The following is a 27,935-nucleotide window of genomic DNA, read 5'->3' on the forward strand; positions in this document are numbered from 1 at the left end:
TTATATGTACATATATTGTGTGTATATATAATACACATGTGTACACATAATAAAGACTAAGCTATGATATGTCATCACATCCGTGGTTTATTTTATTGTCATCTATGTGTTGTGGGAGGCCATTCCCCTAAGAGGGAAGGCAGCAATAGGGATTCTATCGAGGTTGGAGGTTGTCTGTGCTTTCCTGCCACAGATAGCTGAGTCAAAAGGACCAGGGCATGAATCTCGAGAAGTTTTAAAAGGATGCCTGGGGAGAGAGATTCTTAGACTTGCTCTGCTCTCCTCATCTCAACACAACTTTTTTTTTAAAGATTTATCTATTTATGCATACAAGAACTGGAGTACAGGACAGAGATGCGGGGAGAGGGGTGTGTGTGTGTGAGAGAGGATTCACCAGAGACAGAGTGGGGAACAGAACAGGCAGATTGACTGAAATACACTGCTGAGGGGAGCAGCGGGCGAGTCAGGAGAGGTCTGCTGTGCCATGTGAGTAACCTCCCCGGCCAGCGGTGGGACTCGAACTCATGCTGCAGTGGCTGCCCACAGCTTCATAGGTTGCATCTTAACCCCTTGTGACACCAGGGAAGCCCTTCAACACAACTTTTATTAGCAGAAACAACAAAGTTACAAAGCAAGATATAGGATGGGCAGAACTACAGAACAGTGCTTCCTTTTCTCATTTCTAAGTATTCAGCATATTTCTAGCACACATTCACCGCCAAGGTTATGCATTATCCAATTGTTCTTTCCTCACGCTGTTTCACAGACACAAGAACATCCTGATCTATACACGGGCCAGTCTTCCAACCCATGCTGACCAGTCTTTTAGCCATGCCCAGTTTTCCAGCCATGGCCCTGATGATTTCCTTGTCTCAGCACTTCACATCTTAGGGGTCCCCAACACTTTTCCAGCACTGTGGATGAAATCTGCATACTTGTGTGTTATAATGGACACTTCCAATCAAAACTTGTAACTTGTAATAATGTTTCCAGGTTTTTTATAATTTATGGTAGTTGAAGAATTGGGTGGAAGTGGAAAGGGCAGTGGAAGAAGATGGTAGTTTTATCAATTCAAGATAGACCAAGAAAATTCACAGAGGGGTTATTTCCACTTGGCCCTTGTTGTCTGTCCTGTACTTTTCCTTACCTGATCTGGGAATTGTATAAAATCAGATCCTGGACTAGTAGAATAAAATGAATTACATTCACATACCCATATCCAATGTAACTATGAAAAGCGCTAAAGAATATCTATCTATATTGCTAGGAAGTGATCACTAGGAAATATTGTTAAGTGCCAGAAAACAAAGTAGAAAAAAAGTGTATAGCTACCTTTTATCTAAATGGTGGGATCATACAAAATGTATATATTTGCTTATATTAAACGAACCATGGATAAACTTTTAAACTAAATTATGAATAGGGAGAGGCAGCTAGATGTCTCTGAATAGATCTAGTTTTGTAGATTTGATTTTAGAATCTCATAAGTATTTTAATAACTATGAAACAAAGTTAAGTTTTAATAACACAATCCTTAAAATTCAGTAGTAAAATGAAATAAACAAACCTAACTTTATCATGCAGAAAGAATCTTTTTAAATGATTCAGTTCAGTAATTTAACTTACATGCTTCATAGGACATGCCCTAAGGACAGAAAGAACTTTTAAATGTCTTGAACAGTTTTTAACAAACATAAAGTTGGTGGTGGTGCTGGTATTGTCAGGTTGTTGTATAGATTATACAATAAAGCAAAATAAATCTATTAAGTTGTAGTTACTGGGAAACAGCATAGGAAAAAGAAGATATAGAAGATCACAGAAGCTAAGTGAAAAATGTAGTTTTGAAATAGAATTGCCCACAAGAATGCCTGGTGTATTTTCTCTTGAAATGAAGTTGTCAGGATCTGTCTTCTGAAAAGGCTTGCAATGAGAGCTCTCCCTGAATTCCATGTTTTAGAAGCTGAGTACCATTGCTCAAAAAAAGAAACCAAGACCCTTAGAGAAATGACTGGTTGTAGATCTGGGCAGGAAACGTGAAAGGTCATTCATTGATAAATCCTAGCATAACGGAAAGCCAAGAAGCTTTCAGAGGTTTCTGGAATTGAGTCAGAAGGACTAAGGAGCCAACTCAACTAGAGCTCTACCAGCCAAGAAGTCGCCATCAAGAAGAATAATAACTGCAATGAACTGAAACACATCAAATATATCTTTAAATGCATACTTCCTAAAAAAAAAATCAGTAAACAAAATCTCTCATTGGTTAAAATTAGGAGAATGCTGGAGAGGCAATGTATATTTTTTAAGCTGGTAAATAAAGAGAAAGAATCCAGCACTTATTCTGCCTTCCTTGTATAAACTACTTACTGTAGGGTAACGAGTTAGCCACAGGAACGGTTTTCTCTTATAAAAGCATTTTAGGTAATAAGTGAAGCAAGAATGATGGAAATAAAATATCACCATTGCATAACCCTCAGTGGACTAATGGACCTAAGTAATGATCCGTGATGTGTGCTAATACACAAAAAGAGACACAGCTAGACACTGGTGCTTCCTGTTAGAAGTGAACACTAACCCCTATGAAATATCTTTTCTATTCCAGTTTGAAAGAGTTCAAACCTGAACCTGAGTAAGCCTCTGCCTTCAGTAACCAATTTATAGGGAAAGCTGGGTCCACAGTAATAGATTAAATTGAAACATGGGGATGCAATCAGTATATTTTATATATTTATTTATTTTAAAAGATTTATTTATTTATTTATTTATTTATTTATTTATTTATTTATTTATTTATTTATTTATTTATACAAGCACTGGGTACAGTCAGAAGCGCGGGAGGGTGAGAGAATTCACCAGAGCCAGAGCAGGGAGCAGAGCAGGCAGACGGACTGAAGTACACTGCTGAGGGGAGCAGCGGGCGGCAGGAGAGGTCTGCACGCCATGCGGGACCCTCGCCCGGCGACCGGGGCTTGAACCACCGCTGCAGAGGCTGCGGGCAGCTTCGCAACCCAGCGCTCAACCGCTGCGCCACCGGGGAGGCCCAATCAGTATATTTTAGCCCATGGGAAACTATCAGACAAATGAAATGGTAAGGAAACAATTTTAATTATAAGGGAAAAATGAACAGGAGAACAGAACCTGTAAGTTCAAAGAGTTTAAGGGATGCATCAATCTATTGCAATGAGTGGAATTTATTTGGACTCTGATTCAGAGGAACTAAAGAGAAAGAGGTGGGAGAAGGAAGGGAGGAAAGATGAAATAGGAATATGGAGGAAATATGCATCTTATTATAATAAGGGATTATTTTTAATGTTTGTAGGTATAATAATGGGACTATGATTCTGCTTCTTTAAAAGGATTCTTGTTTTTTCATGATAAATATTTACCAAATGAAATGACCATGTCTGCACTTTGCTGTGTAGTAAGAAAATGGGAGAGTGTAGATGAAGCAGCAATCGCTTGTTGTTGAAGCTGGGAAATGATGTGAGGGTTCATTATACTATTGTTCATACTTACGTTTGTATTTAGAATATATAATTCTAAAATGGAAACTTTCTTTTAAAGCAGGTCCTGGCTTAATGTTTTTCACCTTTGTGATCCCTTCCTTCTAGAGTTGAGACTTGAATTGACTTAATGTGACCACATGGGATTTATGTGCATACTCATTGCAACCCCCTGCAAAATTCCACTGATTTCCAAAGTTGATTTGTTTTTTTTTTAAAGATTTATTTATTTATGCATACAAGAGCTGGGGTACAGGCCAGAGATGCGGGGGGTGAGAGGATTCACCAGAGACAGAGTGGGGAACAGAACAGGCAGACTGACTGAAGTACACTGCTGAGGGGAGCAGCGGCCGAGTCAGGAGAGGTTTGCTTCACCGTGTGGGTTTCTCTCTGGCCAGCGGGAAATCGAACTCGTGCTGCAGAGGCTGTGGATTGCTTCATGGTGCGGTACTTAACCCCTTGCACCACCAGGGAGGCCCCAAAGTTGATTTGTTTTTTAATTTAAAAGTTGTTTTGCTCTTGTGGGTTCCTGAGAAGGCTAAGGAGTGCTCACTGCTTGTTCTTCAGGCCCTGGGATCGCTGCCTATAGCCGGTACCCTGAAAACATCCCCAGAGCCTTTGATGAATGCACAAAAAAAGTCCAGGAGCACATTCCAGCCCACTTCCATAACTCCACCCAACTTTACCTGGGGGCCACTGCTGGGATGCGCTTGCTAAGGTAAGGGCTGGAATGGCAGGAGACCATGTGACCAATCAGCCATGAATGTGTTGAATCTTGCCAAGAATCTAATTCTATTTCTGCAAGTAAATTCCAAAGAAAGATGCTCATATTTTGCCATAAGTTTAGGCTTTCAAAATTGGTAAACTTTCAGTCTGTATTTTCATATCCAGAAGCAGCTCTAAAATTTGATTTCCTCTCCGTTGGTGATTTTTGTTTTTTAAAGATTTATTTATCTATGCATACAAGAGCTGGGGTACAGGCCAGAGATGCAGGGGGTGAGAGGATTCACCAGAGACAGAGTGGGAAACGGAACAGGCAGATTGACTGAAGTACATTGCTGAGGGGAGCAGCAGGCGAGTCAGGAAAGGTCTGCTGCACCATGTGGATTGTTCCCTGGCCAGCCGGGGATCGAACTCGTGCTGCAGAGCCTGTGGATTGCTTCATAGTGCAGTGCTTAACCCCTTGCGCCGCCAGGGAGGCCTTCCCTGGCTTTCTTAATCCATGATGAAAGGAAAATAATCTCTTGAGTAAGCTTTTTTCCATAGGGTAGGACGGCATCCAGTGATAGAACAACCCTGAGTTATGAGTGATATGATACTGCTGTGTTGCCACTCCAGAGTCAGCACAGAGAGCCATGGTGGCAGTCATATCCTCTCCCAGGGATGACCTCTGAGAGAGCAAAGAGCGAACACTTGAAAACAGCCTTCTTCCTTTCCCCTTCCTCCTAAGCTCGCCTTCCTTCTGGATTGGTGAAATCTCCTTAGTACGTTGCCTCAGAGATTACTTTTGCCAATCTTATGCCTTCACCAATCTCCTTCTGCTGATTTGAGTCAGAGCATGGATGATTAAGCAGGAGGCTCTTTTTATTAGCTGGTTGCTAGAGAGTGGGATAGGAACAGGTGGAACAGAGGAGAACAAGTAGTATTTTTTACTGCAAGCTATTTTCCTGTATGACAGTTTCACAAGTAACAAGTGCATTCTGCCTTCACGGTTGCCTGGGAGACTTCCATTTGCAAAAGGGGTTGCCATATATTGTACATATCTGAAAAATTGTCCCTGCCAACAGGGGTTTGGGGTTTGAGGGATACATTTTCACCTGAGTGTGATTATTTTAGGATTGTGTTGTCTAGGCATTCAGCCTTTTGTGTTCTGTGCCTTGCATAGCTTGCAAAATGAAACAGCATCTAATCAAATCTTAGTAACCATCAAAAACTACTTCAAGTCCCAGCCCTTTGATTTTCGGAGTGCTCAAATCATTTCTGGGGAAGATGAAGGACTATATGGATGGATTACAGTCAACTATTTAATGGGACATTTCCTGGAGGTATGTGAAAAGAAATTTATAGTTTTCAATTTTGCGGTTTGTCCCATCCCCTACATACGGTAGCTTAACAGAGGTGCATGCCAACCAGGGCATATGTCCTATGTCATTCCTTCACATAATGCATAAGGGAAACACCTACAAAGACTTGGGTTTTTAAACTTGGGTCATAAACAGGACAAAATGATCAGGGAGGAAGCTATCACTTTGGAGATGAGAAAATCTAAATCTAGCAATAGGCTACAGGCCTTTTGAAGGATGGTTGGAGAATGACCCTTCCAAGAAGTTCCAGAGCATCTGGAATTTAAAGAGCCCTCTGGAAGTCTGCTTCCAATTCATTCCATGTCCTCAGGTCTCCTTATACTTCCTGATCCTTTGGTGCAGAGGAAAGCTGACTCCAAGAGATAATCAAAACCTATTTTGTTCCCCCCAAATATATTTTGGAAATTTTCATTAATTGCCAACTCTTAATATTTTGGAATTTCATAGAAAAGTCCACATTTCTAGCTTCTCCTGACCACTTCATCCCTGCAAATTTGGAAGAGCTGGTCACAGAGTTTGCGTTCCTATATGGAAACAACCAATTAGAATAGTCTCGTTCATGCACTCTCCAGTTTGTCACAGTCCCCACAATGCCCTATTGTTTACATCTAACCTGCTTCACTCACTTATGTTTCCTGTCCAGCCCCTATGAGCAGGTGAGTTCACCACTCCTGAAATAAAGGATAAATTTGGCCTTATGTATTTCCCATGTCATACTTTTTAGCAATAAGAGATGGGTCTCAGATAGAGAGCCCTGGGCAGACATGGTTTTTGACCTTTTTCTTTTCCCACTATGCAGAAGAACCTGTGGAATATGTGGGTGCATCCAAATGGAGTGGAGACCACAGGTGCCCTGGATTTAGGTGGTGCCTCCACCCAAATATCCTATGTACCAGAGGAGCAGATGCCGCCAAACACCAATGACAGCATACAGGTGTCCCTATATGGCTATAAGTACACACTCTACACACATAGCTTTCAGTGCTATGGCCGGATGGAGGCTGAAAGAAAGCTTCATGCAAAACTTTTTCAGGTACCTGCCCTGGGGCGTGACAAGTATTTCTGTGGGGAGAGTGCCCTACCTTCTGGAATCTGTCCTTTCTCCTCATATTAGAAGGTGGATGGAAACAACAGCATTCTCCAGTTTTCTTTTGGGTGCAAGCCCTCTCTCACTCTCTTGTATTAACCATTTCCAGTATATTTTAGTCAGAAGTTCAGGGAAGCTCTTGAACTCCAAATGTTTTATAAATGATGCAAGGCCTAGGGTCCCTTTATGGATTCAGACTGTTTTAAGCCAATAGCTAAATATGCCTTAGATTTTTGAGACTTTCCTGAGTGCAGACAAAATAATAAAAGAGGTCATGAGAGAAATGCTTGCTGATGGAGAAGAAGGCCAAGCCCTGTTCCAGGCTCAGCCTTCATTTAGATTGGCCCTGTATTAGGCAGGTTTGATACCCTTTATGTAGTGAGATTTTTGGAGGGATTTAGAGATTTAAAGGTGAAATAATCTTCTTCCCAAGGTAGAGAGGTTAACCTCTTAAATGTGACTGGCTCTTCAGAGTGTGTGTGTGTGTGTGTGTGTGTGTGTGTGTGTGTGTGTATACATACAATACAATGTTTCTAGAAGAATGACTATCAATGTACCCAACAATCTACAGTAGAGAAGCGAATATTCCCAATGAGACAGGTCTGGGTTTGAGAACGCAAGTCTCAAAATGTGAGCCCAGGACCTGGTGCAGCCCAGTCTTTCTCTGTGGTTAGTCAGCACACAGGGACAGGGCTATTTCTGCATCTTGCCTGGTAACCTCTGGATGCCTGAGAGGGTGACTCTGCTTTCTGAGTTTTCTGATTCAGGTGAAGGGAAGGATCCAGGTATGATGAAGATCACTCACAAATGCATGTTCAGATCTGCTTTACCAACACTTTCATGTACCAAATATGTGTTGCCAAGTCTGGCTTGGAAGGTTCATGTAGATCACTGCCTTATGAACACAGGCTGAATAAATCCCATATGTCTGTGTCTCTTTCCTCATCTGTCATGTAAAGGGGCTACATATCTACCGAGCTAGATACTTTGCAAATTATTTTATTAAGATGATTCTAGTCATTCCAGAGTTCAAGTCTTACTCAGATAGCATTTAGGCATTAGGGACATTCATTTACTTTCTTTCCCTCTTCAATATAGTTTCCTGGTAATATATGTTCTGTAAAAAAAAAATAATATGAAAATAGCAACACAAAATATAAGTAATAAAAAATATTAATCACTATCAACATATTGTTGTATTTTCTTTATTTCCGCCCCCCACCAAGCATGAGAAGTATATTTACTAATTTGGCTTCACATGATTTATGTAATTTGATATTCCGCTTTTTTTCCCACTTTACCATATGTCATGAGAAATTTTTTTGAATTATTTTCATGGGTGTATGATATTCCAAATATCATTACTTGGAAAGAAAAACTATATTGGTCATTTTATCATAAAAGAAAATACATTTTGTTGTAAAATGTCAAACTCTGCAAAAGGTATAAAACTATACAAATGGCAAAAAAATGAAAGAACCTCCTTCAAATACTATTCACTGATTAATTATTAATTATGTTGTTCCGTGTTTTCCAGGCCAAAATGATTTTATTTTCCTTAGTACTTAACATTTTATAATTCAAGCAATCATTTCTTTCCTAATGGACACTAAGCAATGTTCTGTTTTGCTGCTATAGCAAATAGCAATAATATAAATCTTCTTATACATAGAACCTTAATGATTTAATACTATATGATAGGTCAAAGAAGAAGTGTGTTTTTTATTTAATTGGATAAATAGGGAATCTTCAGATTCCCACCAATAATGTTGCTATGACTTTTTGCAATCTTATAATTTCAAGGATTCCAAGGACATTTGATTAATCAGTACTTGATGTTGAAGATCTATTTCTGGCTTTTCCATTCTGTTTTATTCATTATTTGTCCATTCTTGAGCCAGTATTATGTTGTTCTAGTTGTAACAGTTTTTTTCCTACTCTCAGACATTTATTTTGAACTTTGAAATAACTTTGAGTAGTAAAAAATATTCATTAAGAAAATGATTGTAGTTGTTAGTGACTCATTAGTTTGGTAAGAATTGCCTTATTAATTATATTAAGAATTTCAATCCAGAATTATAAATATAAAATATCCTTTAATAAAACTCACAGTTTTCATCATTGGTCCTCTACCTTTCTTTTAAATATAATTTTTTTAAAAAAATCTATTTATGCATACAAGAGCTGGGGTGGTGTAGGCTGGAGTTACAGGGGGTGAGAATATTCACCAGAGAGAGAGCAGGGAACAGAATAGGCAGACTGACTGAAATATGCTGCTGAAGGGAGCAGCAGGTGAGACAAGGAGAGGTCTGCTGCGCCATGTGGGTAGCTCCCTGGCCGGCTGGGAATTGAACTTGTGCTGTAGAGGCTGTGGATAACTTCACAGTGCTGTGCTTAACCCCTCAAAGACATTTTTAAGTAAGAAAAGCAAGGTACAGAACAGTGTGTAGAGGGTACTGCCATTTACACTTGGGGGAAAAAAAGGAGAGGGGAGAAGAAAATATATTTGCATCTGCAACACAAGAAGTATACACAAGATGTAGGTAGGATACGCAAAAACTGACAATAGTGATTACTGCCAGGGAGGGAATCTGGTGGATGAAGGATGCAGAAAGGAGATTTAATTGTCATAATATACTTATTTGTACCTTTCGGGTTATTTTATTGAATATTCTATTCAAAATAATCAGTCGTTCTAAACATAACTTGTTTTTTCATCAAAATGGAGTTCATAAAGCCTTCTGTACAGCATCGTGGTAAAGGCTGGAACAGATCATGTGAGCACCTAGCATTGTGTGTGGTGTGGGGTAACTGTTTCTCACTCCACTTTGAGTTCTCTATAAACAACCTGCAAGTTGCCTTCACTGACACAGAACATTTTTTTCTGTTTCTCTTTTGGTATCACAGAGTAGTGACAGAACTTACAAAAGGAAAATACTTGGTTCTCAGTATTTGCAAGGATACGCAAGAAGTACCATCCGAAAGACAAGTGGTTTCTAACACCTCACTTTTGCCCCTGCAGGAGTTTCCACACAAAGGCAATGTCCAAAATCCCTGTTACCCTCGGAATTATCGCCACAAGTTCACTCTAAGGGAAATATTTGACAGTGCATGTACAACTGACATGAGGCCTGACAATTATAATCCTGATGCTACTGTGGTTTTGGAAGGAACTGGAGATCCATTTAATTGCAGTAAGAAGGTGGCTTCTCTATTTGACTTCAAAGCTTGTGATGGCAAAGAAAACTGTTCCTTTAATGGAGTTTATCAGCCAAAACTTAAAGGGTCATTTGGGGTAAGAGCAAAACCACTGGAAGATTCCTTTCTTCCCTTACTGAATATTTATTTCTCACCTTTCTGTTTCTCTTTTGCTGACCTGTTTCTCACTTTCCTATTCTCCACCGTAAGTCCTCCATATTATACCCCCCTCTGAAACTAATTTCCTTGTGTACTCTTTCCTTACAGGCCTTTGCAGGATTCTACTACACAGCCAGTACTTTCAATCTTTCAGATAGTTTTCCCTTGAAAACCTTCAACTCAAGCACATGGGATTTCTGCTCAAAGGAATGGAGTCAGGTCAGTATTTAATGAGGAAGGATCCATATCAATGAAAAATAGGAGAGTTAAGTATATTCTATTTGTGTGCATGTGTGTATATGTTCTGTATTTGATTTTTATGCTGTTCTCCTTCCACCATATCTATAAAATGTAGACTATTGTAGATTCTAACCACACACACATTGGTTAGAACAGTGTTTGGCACATAATAAGTACTCTATAAACTTACAGGTTATTGCTACTGATATTGTATAGAGATATTTTCATATTTTATGGTATAATTATTATATAATAGTTTTTATTATGAAAGTTAGAGGATACAATTACTTAAAATAAGACTTGATCTAAGGAGTTCTGAAATGTGGATTTTATTTTATTTTAAAAGATTTATTTATTTATTTATTTATTTATACAAGCACTGGGTACAATCAGAAGCACAGGAAGGTGAGAGAATTCACCAGAGCCAGAGCGGGGAACAGAACAGGCAGAGTGACGAAATACACTGCTGAGGGGAGCAGCAGGCGCGGCAGGAGAGGTCTGCGCGCTGTGTGGGACCCTTGCTAGTGGCCGGGGATCGAACCTGTGCTGCAAAGGTTGCGGGCAGCTTCGCAGCCCATTGCTCAACCACTGCGCCACCAGGGGAGGCCCTGAAATGTGAATTTTAGAACATGCCTGTCCAGGCTGCCTCTTACCAGCTTTGGACCTGCTTTTCAGCTCCCAGATCTGCTTCCCCATTTTGATGAGACCTATGCGCGCTCCCAGTGCTTCTCAGCTCACTATGTCTACCACTTGCTCATAAATGGATACAAATTCACTAAGGAGACCTGGCCTAAAATACGTTTTATAAAAGAAGTAAGTCAAAGCTCACATTCTTTTCTCTTCTTCCTGTCATAATAGAGGTTTTGAAAGAAATGCAGAAGATAAAAAGGTTTTGGTGGTTTAAATATGTTGAACAGAAGCTGATGTGATTTTGGTCACTTGTGGGCATCCCAGAAAAGATGACAGAGAATTGAGGGCGAGTGTTAATGGAGATACTTCCACATACTAAAGGATTGGAAGCTAATGGGCAGGACTCTGAACTTCACAAGGACAGGACTTGCTTTATCAGCCTCGTATTGCTAGCATCACACACGGGGTTGAGAGCCTGGAAGGTGCTCAGTAATACATAAAGGTGCTAAGGACCTGAGACTTTTCTTGCTAAAAAGAACCTCCAAATATAACAATATTTTTAAAAATGATAGTAACTAGTTGCCTTTCATTTTATATAGATATCATATATTTATATACATATATATATGTGTGTGTGTGTGTGTGTGTGTGTGTGTGATAAGTCAAGTGTACTGACTTTAGAGCATGAGAGACTTCCTGCAACATTAAGAATTTTCCCCTGGAATGGGCACTGTAATTACTGTTAAATGTCCAGAATAATCTGAAGCTAGCGTCTCAGCTGCCACCAGAGCACCGTCACAAGAAGACTCTTTGGTCTCAGTCACCCTCTAGACCTTGTTTTCAGGCAGGACTCGGTTTTGCTGAAATCTTCACCCAGCAGTATGCCCCCCAGATTTTGGGTGGGTTTTCTCATTTCAGAAACAGCTGATTAAAGCCTGAAGTCTCTCTGGAGTCAGTCTGTTCAATATTAGCTTTGACGATAGTAAGATTAAACCAATCAATATCCTACGTTAGGCCTGCGATGGTGTGCCTATGCATAAGTAAAATTGAATCATGTACAGAAAATAAGGATGTCTGGAGGACTGTTCGTGACATGTACTCTCTAAGCTCTGCTTCTAATGACTAATTAGCAGGAAAGTACATAAGGAGGATGGAGAAGGACTTTCCATTGAATACCAATTTGGATAGATACAAAATTCTAGGTTTCAACTTCCTTTCCTTCATTCATAAAGAATTTTATATCCTGCCAAAGTAGTATTCAAATATAAGAGCATAAGAAGACTTCAGAAGATTTACCCCTCAAAGAATTACACGGAAAGCTTTTTTGAAGGAAGAAACTAAACAAGAAGAGAAATGCAGGAGCTATTATAAAAATATAGTAAGTGAGGATAAATAATGTCGTGGCTTAAAATCCATATTAAAAAAGAAAACACTAAAGAAATGAAAGAGAAGAATCCATCCGTAATGACCCAGTATTCCAGGATAGCTAATATCCAATGTGATAGAGATGGGAAAGGAATCATGAGATTCCTTAGGGACATAAGAGGACGCTAAAATCCTCATCTTGTAAAGAGGAACATACAAATATCATTTTTAAGGCAAGAAAGGAAAAATGTATAGAAAAATAGCAGTAACTGAACTTTTTTAATGAGCTATTAGGAAAAGTCTAAATATATCATAATGGACTAAATCTCCCAGTTTAAAAAAAACAAGACATTGTCAGATTGGGTTTTCATAAGTCAAGTTTATATGGTTTATGAGTTACACATACTATAGGTATAAGAACTTGGAGACTTTTTTTTAATTTTTAAAAAAAAATTTATTTATTTATGCATACAAGAGCTGGGGTACAGGCCAGAGATGTGGAGTTGAGAGGATTCACCAGAGACAGAGTGGGGAACAGAACAGGCAGACTGACTGAAATACACTGCTGAGGGGAATAGCGAGCGAGACAGGAGAGGTCTGCTGCACCATGTGGATAGCTCCCTGGCAGGCCAGGGATTGAACTCATGCTGCAGAGGCTGTGGATTGCTTCATAGTGTGGTGCTTAACCCCTTGCGCCACCAGGGAAGCCCCAGAACTTGGAAACTCTTGGACATACACCACCCAAAAGAAAACAGGGCTAGTAGCTACTTAGTCTCTGACAGAACAGTCTTAAGATAAAGAGCATCATTTGCAATAGAGAAGATTACATTATGACTGAAAATTAAATTCATTATGAAAATTGCAAATTTGGAACTTTTTTTTTTTTTTTAAGATTTATCCATTTATTTATACAAGCACTGGGTACAGTCAGAAGTGCGGGAGGGTGAGAGAATTCACCAGAGCCAGAGTGGGGAACAGAACAGGCAGAGTGATGAAATACACTGCTGAGGGGAGCAGCAGGTGACAGGAGAGGTCTGCGTGCCATGTGGGACCCTCATTGGTGGCCGGGGATCGAACTGGCGCTGCAGAGCTTTGCCGTCCAGCGCTCAACCACTGCACCACCAGGGGAGGCCCGCAAATTTGGAACTTTTACATGTATGATAAAACAGCCTCAAAACATGCAAGGGAAAATTTGTGGGACTACCAGAAGAAATGGACGAAGTCTTTTTCCCATTTGCGCTGATCCCCTGCTTTTAAAAACTGGCCCTGGATTGAGTAAACCACTCACAACAGTGTACTTTTTACTGTTAACTGTGCCCTCTTAACACTGGGCTGTGAGGGCATTGGGAGTAATTCTTCTGTTTCCCCTGCAGTGCTGAGGTCAAGTCAAAAGCCTCTATGGTCACAGTGACCTGGGCTGTAACCCAGCCTCTGCAGTGTCTGTACTCGGGCAAGTCCTTTGACCTCCTCAGGCCGGTTTCCTCTGGGTATATCATGCGAGGTGACAATGGTGTGCCCCGGGGATGAAATTCCAGCCAGAAGTCCTGGCCTGAGAACTGAGCCATCTCCTCTACTTCACAGGTGGCGAACAGCAGCATTGCCTGGTCTCTCGGCTACATGCTCGCCCTGACCAACCAGATCCCAGCCACAAGCCCCCTGATCCGCATGGCCCTGCCACGACACATCTTTGTAGGCATCATGGTCTTCTTTGCAACGATGACCTTTATGTGTCTGTTGTTTCTCGTGTACCTTTATGTATTAGCGAAGAAGATGAGCAGCTCTCAGGTTGCCTTCAACAGCCCCATGAATTCTGCGTGAGCATTGAGAAGGCCCTGCTGTAGCCCGAAGGATCCCCAGCCTGAGTTCCACCAGGCAACACAAGTGAATTGTCTTCAGGAAACACAACTAAAGTTAAATACCCAGATCATGTGCCTCTGGGATAAGGATTTCTGCCAAAGCACCTCTTGGGGAGTCCTCAGCTGTTCTGAGCATATTGCTCCTCCAGAAACGCCACCCACTTGCTGACCTGTTAGGGAACAGAGGAGAGACAGGCCGTCAACTTCAGGCTTTTTATTCCGAGTGCCCAAAGAGGAAGAGTAGCTGAAAATATGACAGTTTAATGTTGAAGAATTGACCTCAGGACTCAGTTTGCACTTTTCATCCCTCAGTATTCCTCTTGGCGAGCTTGGAAACCGGCAGACACCCCTAAAACTTTTGGCCCAGTCACTTACCTCGTTTCCTTGCACTGGTCCCTAAGTAAGCAACGTTAACAATCCCATAAATGTTGAACTCCCTTAGGTTGGCAGAATATAGTATCTAGGAGAGAAGACTCCTTTACCCTGTGGACAGTGGCCTCAACCAGGCTTCTGTCATGCAGGTAGAACTTGAAGGATAGAAACATACAGAAGTTCTCAGAAAAATGTGGCCATTCCCAAAGCGGGGTTCCTGCTGGGAGCTACGGTCATTAGACTGCAACCTGCGTGCGTCATTCTGTCCTCACCTTCCTTTCACGTCACTCTGTCCTCCGATGAAACACACTCACTCCTACTGAGGCTGTCACATTCCAGATTGGATTTTGTTTGTTTTTGTTTTGTTTGCCTTTTCTGGGCTATTGCTGAGGACTGTCTTTGCATTTAGCATGGTGTATCTATTTTGCCCACTGTTCTCACAGGAATCTTTGACGTGACATCCTCTGCTGTTATTTGCTTGCCAGTTACTTTTCTGAATCATCTGCTTCTCTGCATAGTAGCCATACCTCTTGACTTTGGGGAAAGAAAAAAAGTTGTAGAAGCATTTTTACTCCAAAATAGGGTGAGAAAGAATTCTGGCAAGTCCCATGGCTACACACACTAAAAATGAACTTTATTTCAGATTGGTGTTTGTTAAATGAACACAGAATAAAGTATTATTTTGACTTGCAATGTGTGTTTGTGAACTTTTACACGGTGCTCTTTCTCCTAAGCACTCAAGGTGGTATTTCTGAGGAGCTTTAAAAGATAAGAAAATTTTCTTAAGAAACCTTTTCTCATCAATGAAGAAAATCATGCTTTAGTCTCTCTTTCATTCTAGAGTTCAAAGTGCTTCACTTTTATAAACCCTTGGCTCTGTGAGATAATTGTGAAGAATATTTCTTTATCTTATTTGACATTCAAAGCTTCTGGCTACAACTTGCCTTTCACATCTTGGTCACCAACTGGAATGCCTGCCCCTGCTCCCCAAGTTGCACCAGGGTTCACATAGTTCTTTTTACCTAGACTGTGGGCCACCCTCCATGTACCCAAGTAACACTTACTTCCCAAGGTCCAATTCTATCTTTACTTCTTCCACAAAGCTTTCCTTGACACACGCGCACCATGATCTGTCTCCTGGACCACTTCTTTAAAAACTTTTCCATCCCTCAGTATTCTTCCCGGTAAGGAATAGATAATGTTCAAAAGCAGACAAAACTAAACACAAAGTAAACTCTAAAGAAAATCTGGGAGATTTTTACTCTTAAATTTGGGAGAAGATAGGGGTTGGTATTGAAAAGGGATAAACAAATACCTTAGTCTGCTAGGCTGCCATAACAAAATACCATGAGCTGGATAGCTTAGACTATGGAAATTTATTTTCTCACAGTTCTGGAAGCTGGGAAGTTCAAGATCAAGATGCAGCTGATTCAGCTCCTGGTGAGTGCTCTTTCTGGCTGATAGGCACCTGCTTTCTCTAGAGTCCTTTGATGCCCCTTTTTATAAAAAAGCTAATCCTGTTGAAAGGGCCTCATCAAGATCTCATCTAACCCCAATTCCTAAAGGCTCTGGAGCCACAATGATGTTCCATAACTGGTTATTCCATTTTGCTACCATTTACACACTCTGCATGACCTCTATGGCATTTAAAAAATAAAATATCTGGGATAACTGAAGGATTTGCTACTTGCTACCTATGTGATTTTCATAAAGTTTTTCAATCTCTTTGAGCCTTGATTTCCTCATATATAAAATGGGGATAATAAGTACCTCACAGGGTACATAAGAGAAAAGTTAGCACTTAGTACCTGGCAGAGTATAGAAAATGAGTAAGAGGGTGTTTTTGTTTTTGTTTTTTTTTAACTATTTCTTATTCGAGCTCTAAGTCTGTGCCCTGCTATTAATCTATCTCAGGCAGTTGAACATTGAATTTGAGATTCTTATTTTTGTTTTAAGGAGTACTAAGCAAAACAAGCAATAAAAGGAGGAACAGGATGTGCCAGCATCTGAATATTCTCTTCTATTCTAATTCTGTGCCTCTGTGCACTACTAATACTGAGGTCCGTACAATGCCAGCATGGAAATTGGTCTTCACAGATGCTGCAGTTTTCCAGAAAACACTCACAAACTAATAAATGTTACAAACAACATTCCTCTTGTTAGTAGACATATGTAAGTAAGCAGCATAGAAAATAGGCTAATAGAATGGGCCTCCCCTTGTGGCGCAGGCGGTTGTGCGCCATGCTGTGAAGCTGCCCGTGGCCTCTGCAGCGCGGTTTGATCCCGGCCAGGGGCGAGGGTCCCACACGGCGAGGCAACCTCTCCTGCCTGCTCCTCTCAGCGGTGTATTTCATCAGTCTGCCTGTTCTGTTCCCCACTCTGTCTCTGGTGAATCCTCTCACCCTTCCGTGCATCTGGCCTGTACCCCAGTTCTTGTATAAATAAATAATCTTTCAAAAAAAGAAAATAGGCTAATAAAAACTCTAAGACCTTCGAATTTAAGGGTGGTATATAAATGGACATTTAAATGGTGTTATATGTCAATGTTTATAACTTAAACCTGGGTACCTAGTCCAAATGGTGCTTGGGAAACAGGCTATTTAAATTGAGATAAAATGTCTCAAGTTCTTTTATTCATATAATTAAGGTTGAAGGAATGGGAGAGATAAATAATAAAGTATTTCACCCATTAACATATTCATTCATTTACTCATTGTACATTTAACGAAAGTCTTCCGTGTCCTATGCATTGGGCTAAGTGACTCAAGTTGTAAGAGAAGTAAGCTAATGTCTTTCCTTTTGAAACACATGAAACATGAAGGCCCTCTGCTGGAACCATGGAGAAAAATCCTTTCCAGTGGGTGCTTCCCCACTTCCCCCTGCCCTCTACCCAATTAGGGATGCTGGAATTTATGGTTGTAGAACAAGATAAATTGGAAGAAATAGAAATAGAAAATATGCATGGAAAAGAAAATTTTAAACAAAAAAGACAGCTATTTCTCTGCATCTATGAAATAGGATTTTTTTAAGGGCAGGTGGAATTCAGAAGAAATTTTTTTTTAAATTAAAAACATGATAGTAAACATTAAAAACTCACTAGAAGTACTAGAGGATAACTTTGAGCAAACTCTTAGAAAATAGAAAGAAGACAAAGCAATGAGAAAAAGGGATGAAAAGACAAAAGAAATTCTATAGCCAATCCTCAAAGTTGTCCATCTAGACAATAGGAGTTCCCAAAAGAAAAAAACAGAAGAGGAAGTCAGCCATGAAATAAATGGAAAATTTCACCCTGATAAGAAAGATATAATTGAAAGGGACCAGTCAATGGATGAACTAGAGGCTCAAAACTGTAAATTTTCAGAACACAGAAGAAAAAGAAGATTTAATAAGCTTTTGGAGAAAAAGAGAAAAGAAACTGACAACTTACAGAGGATCAAGATGAGAATGTCTTTAGGTTTCTCAGCAATAACTCTAGAGTCAAGAGACAAAGGGACAATACCCTTAAATTTCTGAAGAAAAATTATTTTCAAAGTAGATTTCTATACCAAGCCAAACCATCAATTAAGTATGAGAACAGATTAGACATTTTCAGACAGCTTCCTTTCAAAGGAAGCTAATTGAAAAATGTGCTCCACCAAAAAACAGCTGCATTAGCCAAGAGAAAGAAAGACATGAGCTCTAGAAAAGAGGAGATACAATATGGAAGAAGTTATAGAGGGAAGCTGCTCAGAATGAAGCCAGTCAGGCCATCCAGGCATAAACATCTTCAAGAAAGTGAAATTGATAGAATTTTATATCTGATATAAATTAATACCTTGAGAAGAGATTTTGATCACTGGAAAAATGTTTGAGAAGAAACTATTAAGAAAATAGATACAAAGCAAATGAAAACCAAAAAAAGAAATTTAATGATAGGGAAACAAAAAACTAACTTTACACATTTAAATATAAATACTTAATACTGCTCTAACATTATCATTATATATTCAAAGAATGTGCACATGTGGTAGGTACAGAGTAAGGAAAGAGGAGTAAATATTCATCTTCCATAGTCAAGAACCAATAGATAGTCCTTAAAACTGAAAAATCCAGAAGTTGCCATACAGACATGTTGTTTAAAGACATGTAGGTAGGGAAATTGGTGCTCTAGCTTTCTGTGAGCTTAGTTGCTCCAGCTAGTGAGAGGCTAAGAAAATCTGGGCAGCTGAAAAGTGTGGTCAGCAAGAGGAGCAAAGGTGAGCACATGAGGGCAGTGATTAACCAAATGTTGATAGAAACTGCAGAAAGAGACCCTCTCAAGGAGTTGCAGAGAGCTAAATGAATTGAATATGGCTGGAAAGATCAATTGAAGGCGTACTCTGTAAAGAAGAGGTAATTAAAGAATAAGGACTAGAACACGCCACTGTTGATGACTTGATGGCTGAAATCACACCAAAAGGTGGAGCCTAGGTACCTGATGGTGTGAAGAACTTGTACAAAGAATAAGAGCCTTCCTTGAGCAGCAGGCCAGCCTTGAAGATTGATTTAGATTGTGTTGTTTTATGGATTTATTTCTGAAAGTAAAACTTAACATAAATTAGGAATCATTTTCCGAGATAAAATCCCTTTTTGTATCATGGTAAAAATACATACATATATATATACAAGTAGGTAAATACAAGCAACTGAAAAAATTAAAATTGTCTCTCTGGCAAGAATCTGGAGAGAAAGCAGTGGGAAACCACTGTTTTCGGTAACAAACTACTTGATTCTTTGTGTGCTCCTATACTTTTGTTTTTTCAAACTTAAAACTCTATCGTGTCTTAGGAATTAAGGCTGCTAGGGGCAGTGGGCGGGGGGACAATTGGGGAGGGGCACAATGACCTTGGGTAAAAGATTATGGGTGCTTCCATGGTGGGGGCAGTGTGGTAACATACACCTGAGGAAGGTATTGCTGTGTTGTAAACCAAAGTTACCTCAATACAAGAAAATAAATACTCTCTTGGTTTAGAAATCTGTAAATTTGGTATGTAGCATATATTTCTCTGAAAATCTTATTTTAAAAGAAAGAAAAGGTGTTATCTACGATATGGAATGAATTGATTAAAAGTAAGGAAGGTTTATTTAAAGTGGAAATAGGGCCTCCCCTGGTGACGCAGGTGGTTGAGTGCCACGCTGTGAAGCTGTCCGCAGCCACTGCAGCGCGGGTTCGATTCTGGACCGCCAGCGAGGGTCCCACATGGTGCAGCAGACCTCTCCTGCCGTGCCAGCTGCTCCCCTCAGCAGTGTATTTTGTCAGTCTGCCTGTTCTGTTCCCACTCTGTCTCTGGTGAAGCCTCTCACCCTCCCGCGCATCTGACCTGTACCCCGGTTCTTGTATAAAATAAATAAATTAAAATCTTAAAAAAAAAAAAGTGGAAATAGGTCTCATGTCTGTGTTTGAAAGAGTCACTTTGTCTAGAAGTCTCCTATTTTCCCAGGAGTGAATGCTGTAGAGCTCCGGCCAGCATCTGCCCTTCCCCCAACTGCTGCAAATGTTGGCTGCTGGTTTCTCCTATTGAGTCCCTCTTCTTGTCCTCAGACTGAGAGTTGCCTGACCCTATGTTGTACCTCCTCCTCAGAGAAGCCTGCATCAACTGATGGTCTTTATGGGGATGGGGATATAAAAAGACAACTCTGAAGGCCATACAGCTTCAGAGCTTGCTGTGGAATTGGCTGAGAATTCCATACAGCCGCACTGGAATTCAATTTCTCCCTCTACTCATTTCTGCTCCCCCATTTCCTCATGAGTGTAGATAAAGCATTTCCCAGCAAACCTTCTACATATAATCCCTTGTCTCAGAGTCTGTTTAACAGAGACCCTAATCTAAGACACTCCCCAAACTAATGTATAGATTCCATGTAATCCCAATCAATATTCTTGATGAGTTCCTTTGAAACTTTACATAGAAATGCTAAAACTCTAGGTTAGCCAAAAAAATATTTGAAAAGAACAAGTTACTGCTATATCCACATATGCAAAGACTTATACGAGTTTGTTCATAGTAGCTACATTTGTTGCAGGCCCAAACTGGAGAAATCCAAACGTCTATCAACAGAAGAATGAGTAAACAAATTGTGATATATTCATGCCATGGAATTTACTCAACAATGAAAAAGATTGAATTCCTGATACCCACAAAAACATAGATGAATCTCATAGAGAATTGAGCTAAGGAAGCAAGACCAAATAATCCATATTGCATGACTCCACTTCCATGAAGTTCAAGAATGGGTCAAAATCGATAGTGATGAAGAGAGAATATTGATGGGCTTCAGGGAATGAGGTGAAAAGGGACTTTAATGGTGACAGAAATCAGAACAGTCTTGATGGTGGTTTCAAGGGCATACACATTTGTTAAAACTCTTTAAATTATATATTTAAAATATGTGTATTTTATTGCAGGTAAATTATACTTTAATACAAAGAGAGAGAAAAGAGACAGTTTTTCTGAATTAAAGAAAAACTACAAGGGGAACATGTGAACTAGAACTTCCAGACCTGGATTTTGTGCACAAATGCTGTTTACTGGGTAAGTAAAACAACTTCTTCTCACCTTCCATGGTTCCCCTTCAAAAGAGCCCCTAGGAATATGTCACTGGTAAAATAATGAAAACTTTCTGGACACAAATTAATATCTACCACCATCTTACCTCCTTTTAGGCTAACTCATTCTCCCAGCTTTTTAAAAATTTGTTTTGCTTTGTTTTGTTTCATGCAGTTCTAAAAAATACTTCTCATTTGCCCCAAAATGACCTCTCTTGGATTTTCAACATAAGCCCTTGCTATAGTTCTGGGAAGTTTGAGAAACAAGCCTCTGTTTGACCTGTTTACGTTTCATGAGTAAGGCCACCACCTCCACCCCTCTCGACATTGCTATTCCACATGAAGGTCACAAGATAATCCGGTTTCACATCCAGAGCTCACTGCTGCTCACATCACAGGTGTAGGGTATTAAGTATCTGTTTCCTGATATTCGCCTTTGCCATTTCTATAGTATTAGCCCTAGACCATCTGGTTCTTAGTGGAGCTTGCAGCCACTCAGAAGCAGAGACTCCTTCCCCTGCTTTGTTTACACATCTGTGTGGGTGTGATGATGAGGCTGAGTTCCCGGCAATAGCAAGAAGACAGAAACGTCCAACCCAGCAACCTGGGCTCTTCCTGAGAAAGTAGTGACGGAAAACTTTGCTCTTGTTCTTTATCCTCCTGCATGTAAGGCAGGATCTGTAGGCCTGGAGTAATGAGAATAAGGCCTCCTCAGGGAAGGAGGAGAGAGCAGGTCCCTGAGCTGAAGCACAAGGCCAGCCCAGTATGGCCCACAAGAGGGAAATAAATGCCTTGACTACTTTAATCCACAGTCACCGAGATTCTCTGTTACTCAGCAAAAATTGGTGTGAACGCAGAGGTGTGAACTTGGCAGTGATTCTAGTTGCCCTCCTGATGCCTTTTCTCGTCTGACACCACCTCTCATGGGTTAGGTGGCAGGAATTGGATGCAATTGACTTCTCATTCAGATGTGGCCTGTGTTTGTGTTTGTTTCCAGGGCTCTTGATATCCTGACCCTTCTGCAACTCTAATTTATGGGGGATCTTCAAACCCTTCTCGGTAAAGAATTTTCAGTAAAGAATTTTCTTTTCAAATATTTGAGGAGAGTTTTGTGCACAGGCTCTACAATTTAAAGCTACTTGTCATTAAAATAATATTCCTTTTTTAAAAGTCATGCTTAAAAATTGAGATTTTTCTTAAACCTTTGATTTGAACTTATACATTTTGTTTATTTTTGATTTTATATCCAATAATTTTTAATAAATTAGAAGTGATTACTCTCTAGTTTGCTCTCTGATTAATGTGCAACTAAATCACATCTAAGAGATTAAATGTTCAGAAACATTGGTACAATTTAAGTGTTACTAATTTAGACTTACAAACCTAACAAACATTTCTAAGTACCAGAAAGGTCATATAAAACTAAAAAATCAAATTTATAATGTAGTAAATCATATTCTCTTAAATATCACAAAGTTGTCCACATAATGAAATTCTCACAAACCTTTCAATTAAAATCCAAATCTAAAAATAATCATACATTTTAATTTGAAATTACATGACGAACCTGATGGATTTTGTTAAGCATTAGAGATACTTCAATAGGAAACACTCAGAGACTAAATACATTTCACACAAAATATTATAATTGTGGGTTTGATTTCTTAATCATGGCTTTTTTGGACTGTAGAATCCTGGCTCAATCTCAGGAGTCCAGCTAGATCACAGATGGGCTAAGAAAAATGACCCAAAGGTGTAGGAGAGCGAGAACTACCCACAGTTCAGACATCTGGTTATAGGATCTGGCTTCAAATATATCATGTTTGATTCTACACCAGCCACAACTTAAAACACGGAGCCTTCTGTTTGCTATTTCAACAAGTTGCTCCAAACCTTTCAGAGAGGATTTGGTTTCACTTCATCAATTATTTAATTCATTTACTTAACAAATATTTATCAAGGGCATTCAATTTGAATGAGGCAATGCTTTAGGCACCTAGACGACACCAAAGAACCTAACAAAATTGCTTTGCCTTTTTAGAGATGAAATCTTAGTAGAGGGAACTGACAGAGGGAAGACAGACAATAAAAAAGTAAAATGCAGTAAATTATTTCACATTAGACATTAAATCAGTGCTGATAAGGTGAGGCTGAGCAAAAACTTGAAGGAGGTAAGGGAGCAGTCAGGCAAATGTCTGGGGAAGACTGTCCCAAAGAGGGGGCAGCAAGCATACAGGTAGGTTCTAAGGTGGGAACTTAGAACAGAAGGAGACCAGTGTGACTGGAAGAAAATAAACAAGGTGGAGCGTGACAGGAGATGAGGAAAGAGAGGTGATAGGAGACCAGAATGGGAAGGACCACATAGGCCACTGAGCAGGGAGGGGTCACGATCTGACGTGTGTTTTATTATCTTTTCCAAACCAAATTGTCTCCAGCTTTAGGAAAGTTTTTCTCTCTCATGTCAACCCAGCTTCAGAGACCTTCTATTAGTGTCATCACCCTTCCTCCCAAGAAACAACAATGAAGTTCTCTGTGTTAATAACATAGCTTTAAAAAAGTAAAATTCTGTATTTTCATCAAACTTGATAAAAATAGTATTTTGAACTAAACAGTCACCAAAGTATGCAGTTATCAAAAATTGTCATTTCCAGAACCTTCTATTTTCCTGGCCTGGTCTATTTTGGCCTCTCCATTTTCTACAGTTATTTCATTTTTTTTTTTTTAAAGATTTATTTATTTATGCATACAAGAGCTGGGGTACAGGCCAGAGATGCAGGGGGTGGGGGCGGGGGAGAGGATTCACCAGAGACTGAGTGAGGAACAGAATAGGCAGACTGACTGAAATACACTGCTGAGGGGAGCAGTGGGTGAGACAGGAGAGGTCTGCCTCGCCATGTGGGTTGCTCCCTGGCAGGCCGGGGATCGAACTCATGCTGCAGAGGCTGCAGATTGCTTCATAGTGCGGTGCTTAACCCTTTGTGCCACCAGGAAGGCCCCATTTATTCCATTTTTGCCTTATGCTTTTCTCCACTGGGTACCTTCTCTCCTTCTTTGCATGGACTTTTTTAGACTTTAAAGCTTTTTTGGACTTTAAAAAACTCTGGCTTCAGAGGAACAGGTTTGGCAAATAACCTAGTGGGTCTTCTCTGTGATTCATCCTTTCCCATGGCTTCATCTCCCTCAGCATCCTTCTCAGTATCCTCCTTTCTCTTGGGTATGTGGCCACAACAGGTGAGACACAGGCACTGGACATGGATGCAGTGGCAGCGTGCTGGCTGTGGTTGTTACGGGAGTTGTTCTTGCCCCTTCTCCCCTGACTTGTGTTTTGAAAGGATCCCTCTGCTGTCTGTGAAGCATAGACTGTGTGTGCTAAGAGTAGAGGAGGGAAACCAACTAGGAAGCTGTATGAGTTATCTATCGCAATGTTAACAAATTGCCCCCAAATCCAGTGACTTCAAACAACAGCATTTATTATCTCATTGTTTCTGTGGGTCAGGAATGTAGACATGGCTTAGTCTGGTGGCTCAGGGGTCCTCATAGGTTGCAGTGAAGATGTCAGTCAGGGAGGGGTACAATCATCTCAGGACTCTGCTGGGAAACCATCCACTTCCAACTTCACTCAGGTGATTGCCAGCAGATTCCATTCCTTTCAGGCTATTGGACTGAATGTCTCAGTTATCCAGCTGGGTACCCTCATTCTCTTGCCATGTGGGCCTCTCCAGAGGGGGGCTCACACCATGGCAGCAACCTTCATCAGAGCAAGCAAATAGAAAGAAGAGGGAGAGAAGAGAGATGGGCCACAGTCTTTTATAATCTAAAATCAGAACCGATAGCCCATTTTTTTTTTTTTTTTTTTTTAGAAACTGATTATTTGCTGTAAATGCCCAGGTGAGAGTTAATTACTATGTGCATTTTGACCCATATGCTATTTATTTATTTATACATTTTTTACATCATTTTTCATTTTTGCACAATATTTGCATTTTCATTTTGGTTATAGTCCCTATACAATTCCCATCTCCCTTGTTTTGATCCTATTCCTTCCTCCCCCACTGAAGTGTGTCTCTGGTTTATAGTTGCTTGTTGATTTTGATTTTTACTTTATTATAATTAGTTTTTTTCCTGGTCCCTCATTTAGGTTTTCTAAATTCCTGCTATGAGTGAGACCATCTGGTATTTTTCTTTTTCTTTCTGGCTTATTTCTCTGAGCATGATCCCTTCCAGCTCCATCCATGTTGCTGCAAATTGCATGTGTTTATCTTGTTTGATTGCTGAGTAATATTCCATGGTGTATATGTACCACATCTTCTTGATCCAGTCATCTATTTTTGGGCATTTGGGTTGTTTCCATAGCTTAGCTATTGTAACTAGTGCTGCTATAAACATAGGGGTGCAGGTGTCCTTTTGAATTAATGTTTCTGTGTCCTTTGGGTAAATACCTAGGAGTGGAATTGTTGAATCATATGGAAGCTCCATCTTCAGCAGGTTGAGGAATCTCCACACAGCTTTCCATAGTGGTTGGACCAGTTTGCACTCCCACCAGCAGTGCAGGAGAGTTCCTTTTTCTCCACATCCTCGCCAACATTTGTTGTTGCTAGTTTTTTTAATATGTGCAATGCTCACTGGTGTGAGATGTTATCTCATTGTAGTTTTGATTTGCATTTCCCTGATTACAAGTGATGTTGAACATTTTTTCATATGCCTGTTGGCCATTTGCATTTCCTCTTTGGAGAAGTTTCTTTTTAGCTTGTCTGCCCATTTTTTGACAGCTCTTTGTAGATTTTTGTGATCAGTCCTTTATCATTAGTGTTGTGTGCAAAAATGTTCTCCCAATCAGTGGGGTGTCTCTTTGTTTTGGTACTGTCTCTTTTGCTGTACAGAAGCTCTTTAATTAGATGTAGTCCCAGCTGTTTATCCTTGCCTTCATTATCACTCTTCGGGTGATGTGTCTTTAAAGATGTTACTGAGGTGTATGTCATGTAGTGTTTTGCCTATAGCAGGATAAGGGTGACTGATACAAAATGACTACAAACAAAAAGCTGAGACATTGGAAGAGGTTACAGAGAGCCTTGAATGCCAGACTAGGGGGTTGGATGTTATCCTATAGAGTGGGATAAAAATGAACACGTGGCAGACTTACAACAGGGCTGACATAATCAGATATCATCCAGAGTGTGTTCAAAACACATATAGGGGAACTTATGTTTAAATGCAGTTTCTTTCCCATGCCCAGATCTGCAAATCAGATTCTCGGTTATAGAGTGAGAAAACACTGTTTACAATTAAAAAATAAAATTGTTTTATGTTAACATACATTTAGGGGAAAGAAATGCACAAATTATAAGGGTAGAGCTTTGAATTTTCACAAGATGAACACAATCATGTAGCCAACACACAAATAAAATATCACCAGCAGCTCAAAAGCTCTCTTCCATTCCAGCCAAAGCTCCCTGTGCCAAGGGTAAACATGATCATTATCTCTGAGAAACACAGTTTAGTTTGCCTGGTTTGTACTTTAAATAAATGAGATCAACACAGCATATGCTCTTTGTGTCTGACATTTTACTCAGTGGGTATATGTAAATTTGTAGTTGCTATTGAATTGATTGCTATAGACTTCCATCTATCCATTCTCTTGTTTGTGAGTCATTGGGTAGTTTCCTGCATGGGGCTATTACTACAAAAATTCTGCTATAAACACTCGTATTCATATCCTTTCCTTTTCTAAATTCTGAGACAAGATGCCTAAATACTAATCCAGGCAATATCCATTTATTGAGCCCCTGATTCGGCATTGGGCTAAGATGACCAAGGTACTACCCTTATGGCACTTACTCCAATTTGCACAAAACTACAACTTAGGTGAGCAGAAAAGTAAGTCAAATAGTTATAATAGCTCTAAAGAGTAAAGAAAGCTGAGCTATCATTAGAAAAGGAAGGAGATTGGTCTTTTTCTACATGTGGTGGGTCTCTTAGAAGAAATATGTAGAAAATAATACAAGGGATGAGTTGGCACTGCCATGCAATGTGTAGGAACAGAGGGAAAAGCATTCCTGGCAGGGGAGACACATGTGTTTGGCCTGTTTAAGTAGACCAGTGTAAATGTGACAATGGCCAAACTATCAAAATGACCAGAAACAAATTTTGGTGAAGGTGTAGGGGAGAAGGAATCCTCATACATTGCTGGCGGGGAGACTAGTCTAATCTCCTAGGAAAATGTGTGATTTCTCAAAACATTACTAATTATCTGCCATATGACCCAGCAATCCCTCTCCTTGGTATCTACCAATATAAAGCACTATTCCGAAGGGTTGTATGCCCTCCTATATTCATTGTAGCACTACTTACCATAGCCAAGCTATGGAAACAACCCAAGTGCCCAATTGCTGATGAGCAGATAAAGATGTGGTTTATATACACAGTGGAATATTACTATTTAAATAATGAAATATTGCCATTTGGTGAATAAAGTGAATCGTTTGTGGGAATTATTTGTACACATTTTGTGACTTTTCTGTAATTCTGAATTACTTTAAAATAAAAGGTCAACAAAATTACTGTGGGGGCAGTAGGAAATGAGGAAAGGAAGCACACGATGGATGATTTGGTAGTGGGTGCAATACGGTGCTGATACGCAATGAGGGTATCCAAATATTACCAGAATTAAAAACCAAAATACAGGGAATAAATTACCGTGGTCACTTAGGGAGAGAGAAAATCTAGTACTAAGTCACGAGTAACAATAGCATTTAGATAAACAGACTACTAAGCAGTGGGTGGAAAAAAAATCAAAAGAAAAAAAAAGGAGCGGCAGGGAGGGAGCCATAAGGAAAGAGGAGTTACAATGGAAGGCATAACGTCTGTGCTCCTCTTCACCCT

General features: G+C 39.9%; 1 protein-coding gene and 1 pseudogene across 4 annotated transcripts in view; both read left to right on the forward strand.

Annotated features, from left to right (window-relative positions):
- ENTPD3 (ectonucleoside triphosphate diphosphohydrolase 3) overlaps positions 1–15,177 on the forward strand; it is a 32,006-nt gene extending 16,829 nt beyond the window's left edge. For all 4 annotated transcript variants that reach the window (XM_037526748.2, XM_037526749.2, XM_037526747.2 and 1 more), the window contains 7 exons: positions 4,068–4,218; positions 5,386–5,545; positions 6,384–6,617; positions 9,694–9,966; positions 10,137–10,247; positions 10,944–11,081; positions 13,845–15,177. In XM_037526748.2, the coding sequence (XP_037382645.1) occupies positions 4,068–4,218; positions 5,386–5,545; positions 6,384–6,617; positions 9,694–9,966; positions 10,137–10,247; positions 10,944–11,081; positions 13,845–14,081 (1,304 nt within the window). In that variant the 3' untranslated portion in view covers positions 14,082–15,177. The remainder of the gene's footprint in view (positions 1–4,067; positions 4,219–5,385; positions 5,546–6,383; positions 6,618–9,693; positions 9,967–10,136; positions 10,248–10,943; positions 11,082–13,844) is intronic.
- Positions 15,178–15,910: 733 nt separating this feature from the next.
- On the forward strand, positions 15,911–19,014 carry LOC119237575 (transcription and mRNA export factor ENY2-like; annotated as a pseudogene).
- The last annotated feature ends 8,921 nt before the right edge of the window (positions 19,015–27,935 follow it).

The sequence above is a fragment of the Talpa occidentalis genome, unplaced genomic scaffold, assembly GCF_014898055.3.
Source record: "Talpa occidentalis isolate TD23 unplaced genomic scaffold, MPIMG_talOcc4v2.1 talOcc4.10, whole genome shotgun sequence".
NCBI classification, from domain to species: domain Eukaryota; kingdom Metazoa; phylum Chordata; class Mammalia; order Eulipotyphla; family Talpidae; genus Talpa; species Talpa occidentalis.